We start from the raw sequence: 8,943 nt of genomic DNA on the forward strand, positions 1-8,943 counted from the left end.
TAATTGCTTTGAAACAAAAATACGGGAATTAAATTGGCAATTGTCACAAATGAGATTCACACTCGAAAATATTTCCAGCCTAAAGCAGCTTCTGAGACGGTGTCCTGGCTCCTCCAGTGTCCGGGTGCGGGGCCCATGGGCCCCAGCGTACACGGCAGGGCTTCAGCCCACAGAGCGACTGGGACTTGGGGGGCCAGCCCCCATCTCTGGTGCACGTGTGTTCTTATTCCAAGTGAGAGGAGCCAGAGGCTTGCCTGGCACCCTGTGCGTTTCCAGGTGATGTGACGGGCCCCCTGGGGGTCCTGTGCAAGGCGGCCCTGAATGGGAATGGGGTTGCTCTGTGGGCTCGTCCGCCCCAGCGGGCTGCTGAGCCTGGCTGGTTCCTGCTCCTGTGTGCCCGCAGCCTGCGGCCGGAGGAGGGGCTCCAGTGAGGGCGCTGGGCTGGTTCACCCTGCAGCCGGCTGATGACCTGGATTTTTTTTAAAAATATGTTTTATTGATTGTTTTACAGAGAGGAAGGGAGAGAGATAGTTAGAAACATCGATCAGCTGCCTCCTGCACACCCCCTACTGGGGATGTGCCCGCAACCAAGGTACATGCCCTTGACCAGAATCGAACCAGGGACCTTTCAGTCCGCAGGCCGATGCTCTATCCACTGAGCCAAACCGGTTTCAGCGAGCTGGATCTTGTGGCCACAGCTACCAGCTTCGTGTTTCTCTTTTGAAGTCATTTCCCGAGTGGCACCGACATCCGTAAACACTGATGTGGGGGCTGAGGAGTCTCCTTTGGTGCAAAGTCACAATTATGTGTGAAAGAGCGAGTGTGGCCTCTTCCCAGCACGGTGTCTGGCCGCCGTGGCTGATGGGTGAGAGGGGTCCTTCCAGGTCGGGGACGGTCCTTCCTCCCCGTCTGTTCCCGTGAGGCCTGCGCTGTTTCAGAGCCGTGTGGGGAGACGTCCCTGAGGTGGCGCTGCGCCTGGTGCGTCTGGTGCGAGGGCCTCGGCAGTCGTGGGCATGGACGTTTTCAACGCCACGTTGTCTTTGCTTCTGCTCCCAGGAAGCCAGCCCGGTGGCCTGCCCTCTCCTGAGTGGGGGCCGGCCTCTGCCGCTCATCGACGTGAAACCCCCGGAAGGGCCCTCGAGCAGAAGCAGGGCCCCGCCCCGAGAAGAAGAGAGGGAGAAGAAGAGGAAGAAGCACAAAAAGCGGTCTCGAACGAGGTCGCGCTCCCCCAAGTACCACTCGTCCAAGTCCCGGCCCCGGTCCCACTCGAAGGCGAAGCACGCCCTCCCCAGTGCCTACCGCACCGCGCGGCGCTCCAGGTGGGTGTGCGTGTGTCTGTGGGGGGGTGGGGGGTGGGGGGGTGCGTCCTGCAGGCCCAGGCCAGAGCTCTGTTTGTCGGGGTGCATGCTTCACATTGACGCTTCTCTCCCCTTTTCTCTCTAGAAAAAAATCAATAAAAACCTCCTCGGGTGAGGATTTTAAAAAAGAAAGTATTTTTTATTTTCTACTTAACTCTAAACCTCACGAGCTACTGGCAGGTTTTTAAGGAGATTTATCAAATTCCAACAGGCCCTGGGGGACGCACACATGGCCGTGGGCTGACTGTGAAACGCCCTGGGCTGGGTTTGTGTCTAAAGGCCTGGACTTCCCTCGCGCCCCACGCCTGTGGGTGTGACGGTCAGGGCAGCGGAGCCTGTGCCGTCCTCCCATCTGCTCCGCACGAGTTGTGACCGGAGGGGCTCCCGCCCAGAGCCACTGTTCACTGGGAGCTGCCTGTGCCGGGAGCCAGGTTTTGAAAGAGCAGCTGAGCTTAGCGTCTCAGGCCGCAGAAACCCTTCATAAGGGGCCACAGAGCTCACTCCTGGTAAAGCAGGCTTGTTTGTTTCTAAGTAGCTGCTTAGGGCTCAGAGAGACAGTTTCCAGATCTAAACCTTGGGGTGTGCGGTGACGGCCTTTCTCCGGTGGCTGTGGGGCCTCTCCCGCGGGAAATGCTGGTGTGTAAGCTCTGTGCTTGGGCACAGCTGCCTGTCAACGTGTGTAAGGGCTCGTCTGGCATCACGTGGTGGACACGGATAGTGTCGGCCTCGGGCCTCCGAGCGGTGACTGGCCAGGAGCTCCCACCTGCCTGCGTCCCAGGCACAGCCAGACGTCAGCTCCGCGGGACCCGCCAGCTGCTCGCTGTGAAGGCGGTCGGCCGCTTCCTGAGGCAGGAGCTCCACCTTCACGTCGGGTGTGAGCGCGGTCAGCCCCTGGGTCTGTGGGCCCAGGACTGCGGGTGGCCCTGCGTCATTTAGTGAGGACGTGCAGGTGTCAAGCGGGTGGACTTCCTCATGCCGAGGTCGTTGTGGAATTCCCCGTGGAGCGTCCGCGGTGCCGGAGCTTTGTCTCAGCAGAGCTTTCCTCGGGGTCTGGTCCCGCCAGCCCAGCCCATGTTCTTGTGAGTGTGGCGTGCGCCTGGGTCACACACACCCCTCCCCCCGGGGCACCACACGCGCCCATCACAGCCGCCCCAGGGCGGCCACAGAGCAGGCAGTTCCCACCTAGATTGTGACCTCGAGCAGATTGGCCTGGAGAACCTGGCATAATACCTGCCCTCCCCTTTGTACCTGTCGCATGAATCTTAGCGAGGGGCGGGGCGGGGGCGGGGGGGGGACGACACACAAAACCTTTGAGGAGCAGCTCTGCGGGGCCCTCCCGACGGGCAGTGTTTCCGGGCGACTCGGAGTGTGGTCGCACGCTGGTCTTTATAACAACAATGTGTTGTTTTGAGCGTTTTACTGTAATTAAATGATTCAATGTAGGATTTTTTAAACTGGCAAAATCAAACTGCTCTTCTTGATTGTTTTTTGAGTGGGTTGTCATAGAAACAGAACAAGAAGAAACTGGGTGTGTTTTTTTCCATTTCTGCTTATTGCAGGTCTTCCCAAACCAGTAATTTCACAGAAAGAACAAAAAACTAGATGAAGGATCCCGGGCCCATCATGAAGGTCCCTCCGTTAAGGACCGTGACCCTGTGGGAGGGTCTCGAGTGGGAGTTGGTGCCGGGGTCGCAGGGCCTGGTGTGCGTGTCCTGCGGGCACGTGAGAGGAGGATGGGGTGTTGATGGGGCTGCACCCGCGATGTCGTCACTGCGGCGAGGTGGCCCAGCCGATCCGACGGGGGTTTGGGCTTCGTGCTGAGGAGCACACAGCCTTACGCTTGGTTACCTGAGCGCAGGCCACGCCCCCTGGCGTCCCGTGTCCCCGTTGCCATGGCGCACCGGGATCGCCTGGCTTCCCTTGCCTGGCTTTGGTAGGAGCCGCGGGAGCAGAAAGGCAGGAAGGAGGCTGCAGGCCCAAGTCGGGGCTGTGGCACTGGGGCCGGCACAGCTCCAGTGCAGAGTGAGCTGTGCGCTGGGTAACGTTCAGCGTCGCTGGGGCAGGTGCTCTGGGACGGGAGGCAGTGTCCCAGCAGAGCAGTGAGGGGGGCGGGCCTCCGGCAGGACTGACAGGCACCCGTCACCCGCGCCCCGGGCTGAGGTCCGTCACCGCCTCGGCCAGCCAGCGGGACTGAGGTGCCTGTTCCCTGCCAGGTCCCGGTCCCGGTCGCCTCGGAGAAGAGCTCACTCCCCCGAGAGACGGAGGGAAGACAGGAGCGTGCCCACCGCCTACCGGGTGAGCAACAGCCCGGGCGTCAGCCGGAAGCGGACCCGGTCCAGGTAGGCAGCTGGGGCTTGGGGAGGACCTCGCTCTGAAACGGGCTGCAGGTCCTGGGAAGCCGCTGCTTTGTCCCTTCTCCCTGTGGGACACGAGCACAGGGGCCTCCGCCGTGCCCAGGTCACCTGTCCCGGCCGCTGCCCCTCAGGGCCACGCACGTACCGTTACTGCGGACAGGGAAGATCAGAGGTTCGAGTCTTGAGTAAATTCCAGCAGGTGACTGTGACCAGGCCAGGCCGCAGGGGCCTGTCTTTGCTGAGGAGAGCGAGGGAGGCCGGCGCCCTTGTCGGAAAGGAGAAGCCGTGGCTGGTGCACCTGGCCTGGGCCTCTGGCACCTCAGGCAGGGCCCCACCCTCCTGCCCAGGGGTCTCTGGGGCGCTGAGGGCTGACCTCACGCTAGAAGCCCAGGCACCGCCACTGACTGGACAAGACACCTCGGCCTCTGTGCCCGTCCAGGCCTGGGGACCCAGCTGGGAGCCTGGCCGGGACAGGGCGCCCGTTCCTGCCACTTGGCCAAGGGTGCATCTGGGACTCGTCCTTTATCACGTGGCGTGTGAGGTCCCTGTCTGTCCCGCGCGGAGTCGCAGCCCCGGCTCCAGTGGGCGGGAGCGTCGCGGTCCCGGGGACGGCGTCCGGGAAAGGCCAGGAGCAGTCGTGCTTCGGAGCCTCCGTTTGGTGTTACTTGCTACCGAGTGCGCGTCAGGATCCCGGGTTCCAGACCTTCCAGAGGACGGATCCCACTTCCAGGTGTGAAGCTCACTGCCTGGGACAGAAGACGCAGCCGCCACCTGCCTGTCCACGGGGACCTGGCCGAGCAGCCTCAGGCCCTCCCTCCCCGACAGCTGCCGGCCTTGCTCACCAGAACGTTCCTGAGACCAGCGAGCGCCGAGTTCCGTTAATTGACAAACGTGGCCGCTAAGATGTTCCTCCTGAAGCAGGTCATTGTTAACATTTGAAATGTGTCATCGCCTTTGGCACATGTAAAGGGCATGGTCTGAAATTAACTCCTTGTAGCAAGAGCGCTCTCCTGACAGAAGAGTTCTGCCTTTGCCCTCAGATTAGGATGTGGGAGAAAACGGGGTCACGCTGGGCATCGTGGGGACTCGCCTTCTCGGGGACGTTGAAGTCATGCACATCGGGCACCAGGGTTCGCCGCCTCCAGCATGGGGCCACCATGCGTCTGACCCGAGTCCCCGCCCACGTGGCAGGAGTATAAAAGTCTACAGAGAGATTGTGGAAAATTCCCAAATATTTGGAAGTGAACACATTTTTAATTAATTGAAGGTCAAAGAAGAAACCACAAGAGAAAGTAGAAAATATGTTTTATTTCAAAGAGGAAGGGAGAGGGAGAGAGAAACATCATGGACTGGCTGCCTCCTGCATGCCCCGCACTGGGGATCAAACCCGCAACTCTCTCTGGGGCAGCCGTGCTTAGAAGGAAGGTGGGAGCTTGGAGTGTTTACACTAGAAAAGGAAGGTCCGGAAACAGCGACCCACTCCTCTGCCCTGAGCAGCTAGAGAAAGAACACACTAAACACAGACTACACAGGAGCCACGAAATGATAGAAATCAGCAGGACACAAGCTAACGGGAAAACAGCACCAGCAAAAGTGGGCCTTTGAAATGATCCAAAAAATTGGTAAATCTTTATGTGGCTTGATCAAGAATGAAGGACCCTGCAGACATTATTAATAAGGAAGTAAAATGTTATTTGTTTGGCTCAGTGGGTAGAGCATTGGCCCATGGACTGAAAGGTCCTGGGTTCAATTCCAGTCAAGGGCACGGACCTCAGTAGCAGCTCCTCCCCGGCCCTGGTCGGGCTCCGGGAGAGGCAGGTGTCCCTGTGTGACGGGTGCTGGGCCAGGAGAGCGGGCAGAGGAATGACAGCTCAGAAATGGAGGGGGAACGGTGGGCTTCACATAGACACGCATTGACATACGTGTGTCCTGTATGCTCGCCCTGAGCAACCGAAGAGCCACGTGAGGAACGGTGCCGTTCACAGCAGTGTCATCGCGACGCCTCACGGGTGAGTGAGAAGCGTGTGAGCCCTCGGCACTGACACAAGCACTTCAGGTGGAATTTAAGAAACTTAATAGATGCAAGGGTCCCGTCCCCATGACAACAGATCTGGCTTCCCAGTCAGAATGCCACGGGCTCTTTGTCGAAGTTGCCACTGAAACCTGGTACGCATGCGGGAACGCCGGGGGCTGGAGGCCAGGACCGTCCTGGACAAGAGCGAACCCGGAGGCAGTGCGGCCGGGGCCGTCGGAGGAGAGGCTGCCCCCGACGGCACTGCACGCAGGGCACTGCTCTGGGGTAGTGCTACCCTGAGCCCTGGAGGCCGGCGGCGGTGACCTGGGTGCTGGACAGCGGCCGGGGCTCTGACCGGCATGTTCCCAGGTCTCTGTGCAGACACCACACAAGATAGGGGGGTGGGGATGGGGCTCCTAGGAGGCAGGTGGTGGTCTCTTGGGGGTGGGAGACCAGGAAGGGCTCGGTGCCCTTGGGACCTTGTTTCTTTCTTGGTCCTTCCTGGGGGTGGGGGCGGGGGGAAGGCAGGGTGAGTGAGTGAGACCTGCGGGCGGGGTCGGAGGTGGGAGGGGGGTGCCTCGCGGTCGCGGACCAAGTCCAAGGCCGAGTCCCGCTCAGCGTCCCCCAGCAAGCAGGCCCCGCGCCGGCACTCTGCCCACTCGGCCAGCATCTCTCCCGTGGAGAGTCGGGGCTCCAGCCAGGAGCGCTCCAGGTGACCTCAGGACCCGCTCCCCGCACCCCCCCATCCCCCCATCAGCGAGCAAGGGCCATGTGGGGTCAGAGAACACTCCCCCTCCCCCCGCAGCAGAGTCACAGAGGGGGTTCTTCTGGCGTCAGCAGTGACGGGGGTGGGTGGGGGGTGGGCCGCCCTCATCCATAGGATGGACACAGTCCTCAGACACAGGGAGGGGCTTCTTCCCACTGGTCCCCGGGGTGGGCACAGTCGCTCCCCCTGCCTCCCAGCACCCGACGCTCCTGTCCTCACTCAGCATCTGGGTGGGGCCCCATCCACACCCCTCACTCCAGACCTCAGGCCGCGGTGAGGACTGTGTCCACACTGGTTGTCGCGAGCTTGGCCAGCCAGCAGCGTCCACCGCGTCCCCGGGCCCGAGGGTGGCTGTGAGGGTGGCGTGTGCCGGCTCTCACTGGCATCTGAGTGAGTGAAGCTCTGACCTGTTTGCCTCAGGGGCGTGTCTCAGGAGAAGGAGGGGCAGATCTCCTCGGCCATCGTGTCTTCTGTGCAGAGCAAGATCACTCAGGTGAGAGGGCGTCCGCCACCTCCCCATCCTCCTCTCACAGGGCTGGCGGGACCCACTGGTCGCCTCAAGCTGGGGGTGTCTGCCTCGCCCGGGGGTGACCTGGCAGCCTGCCGCCCGCACTGGGACCGCTTGGCCACACCCGTCTTTCCAGGCCGTCCTTGGTCTCCGCCCCACAGCTTCCATAAGTCACTGCCCGCCAAGGGCCCACCTCCGTGTCTCAGTGCAGCTCCCAGAAGTCCCTCTGTCTCTCCTCCCACAGGACCTCATGGCCAAAGTCCGAGCGATGCTCGCTGCCTCCAAGAACATGCAGACCAGCGCCTCCTGAGACGCCCGGCGGCCTCTGCTCGGGCCGCATGAAGCCGTCCCCACTGCCTGGGGTCCGTGGACGGGGCGGGTTTTGTACATTCATTTTTGATGACAATTTCAGTTTAAGATTTTTGACCAGCAGTCTCTTACCTGTATATTTGTAAATAATATCATGTTTCTGTGAAAATGTATTATCAATAAAATGGAAAGAAAACACCTTTTCTAGCTACCGACTGGCGGCTCCTTGCTTGTGTGGCTTGTGTGTTCACACGTGTCGTCTGTCACTGGATCGCCCGCTGCCACCTGTGCACACCCTGGTGGGTGGGTTCACGGCGTCTCGGCCGCTGAGCAGAGGGCAGGTGGCCCAGGAGGTCACGGTTCGATTCCCAGTGAGGGCACAGGCCCAGGTTGTGGGCTCGATCCCCAGTGGGGGGCGGGGCTAGGGGTGCCTGTGGCAGGCAGTGACCAATCGATGATTCTCTCTCATCATTGATGTTTCTCTCCCATCCTCTGAAATCAATAAAAATACATTTAAAAAGTAAAAGGAAATAGCGCTCTTGCTTCTCAGTGGGACACGGCCCCTCCAGGAGTCACGGCCCAGCCAGCACCACTGTGCACGGCCCGGATGGCCCGGGAGCAGGTTCTCATCTTTTTTACTGTCGCAACGACTGTTCACCTTCTCGTGCGAAGACCGGCGTGCGTTTCTAGGGCGCACGCCGAGAACGCTGGGCCCTGGAAAATGCACTTAAATTTTAATCGGTTCCCCAGGGGCCTGCGAGCGAGGCTGTACCAGCTGGTCCTCACTCCCCGTGCCCTCCCCCTCCCCCCTCCCGGGCCGGCATGTGCCACACGCCTTCTTCACCAGCAGCCTTCACCAGCGCCCATCGGAGGTAGCAGAGCAGCCTCCTCAGGGCTTGGCCACGTTCAAACCCCAGAATTCAGTGGTGGCGCGAAGGGGACCCCACCCAGTGCCACAGAGTCCCTCCCCATGTCTGAGGCCCCCAACGTCCTCGGCCCCCTCACCGCCCACAGCCCCCCTCCGGGCCTGTCTGGGGAGAACCCTGTCTGTAGGTCCCTGCTGTGTCTATTTGGTTTTTTTTCTTTAATCGTCATCCCAGGATATTTTCCCGTTGATTTTTAGAGAGAGTGGGAGGGAGGGGGAGAAACATGGATGTGAGAGACTCCGCGACTGGTTGCCTCCTGCACACGCCCAGACCAGGGCAGGGGGTGGAGCCTGTGACCGAGGTTCATGCCCTTGACTGGATTTGAACCTGGGCCCCTTCAGTCCACAGGCCAACGCTCTACCCACTGAGCACACCAGCCGGGGTGAGGCCCTTCCTATGTTCATGACCCCAGGCCACTGTGGCCACCTCTTGTCACCGCCCTTCAGGTTGGTCCCGCCACAGAGCCTCGGACGGCGCCTCAGCCAGCGTCCCCTCAGTCCCGGATGCAGGCAGAACCGGTGCATAGGGGGGACTCAGGTGCCTCCCCTGAACCCCTTGACCCAGCCCTGCCTGCCACCCACCTCCCTGCCTCAGACCTCGGCACCTCCACTTCCTTTTGGTAAACAATATTTTCATTGATATCAGAGAGGGGGAGGGAGAGAGAAACATCCATGATGAGAACCATGGATCCGCTGCTTCCTGCCCCCA

General features: G+C 60.8%; 1 protein-coding gene across 1 annotated transcript in view; it reads left to right on the plus strand.

Annotated features, from left to right (window-relative positions):
* SFSWAP (splicing factor, suppressor of white-apricot family) overlaps positions 1 to 7,518 on the plus strand; it is a gene marked incomplete at its 5' end in the record, with an annotated part of 26,112 nt that extends 18,594 nt beyond the window's left edge. The window contains 7 exons of the mRNA XM_015567228.1: positions 1,057 to 1,319; positions 3,572 to 3,697; positions 3,816 to 3,822; positions 5,295 to 5,309; positions 6,296 to 6,438; positions 6,913 to 6,985; positions 7,245 to 7,518. Of these exons, the coding sequence (XP_015422714.1) occupies positions 1,057 to 1,319; positions 3,572 to 3,697; positions 3,816 to 3,822; positions 5,295 to 5,309; positions 6,296 to 6,438; positions 6,913 to 6,985; positions 7,245 to 7,310 (693 nt within the window). The remainder of the gene's footprint in view (positions 1 to 1,056; positions 1,320 to 3,571; positions 3,698 to 3,815; positions 3,823 to 5,294; positions 5,310 to 6,295; positions 6,439 to 6,912; positions 6,986 to 7,244) is intronic.
* Between the last annotated feature and the right edge of the window lie 1,425 nt (positions 7,519 to 8,943).

The sequence above is a fragment of the Myotis davidii genome, unplaced genomic scaffold, assembly GCF_000327345.1.
Source record: "Myotis davidii unplaced genomic scaffold, ASM32734v1 scaffold43, whole genome shotgun sequence".
Taxonomy (NCBI): Eukaryota; Metazoa; Chordata; class Mammalia; order Chiroptera; family Vespertilionidae; genus Myotis; species Myotis davidii.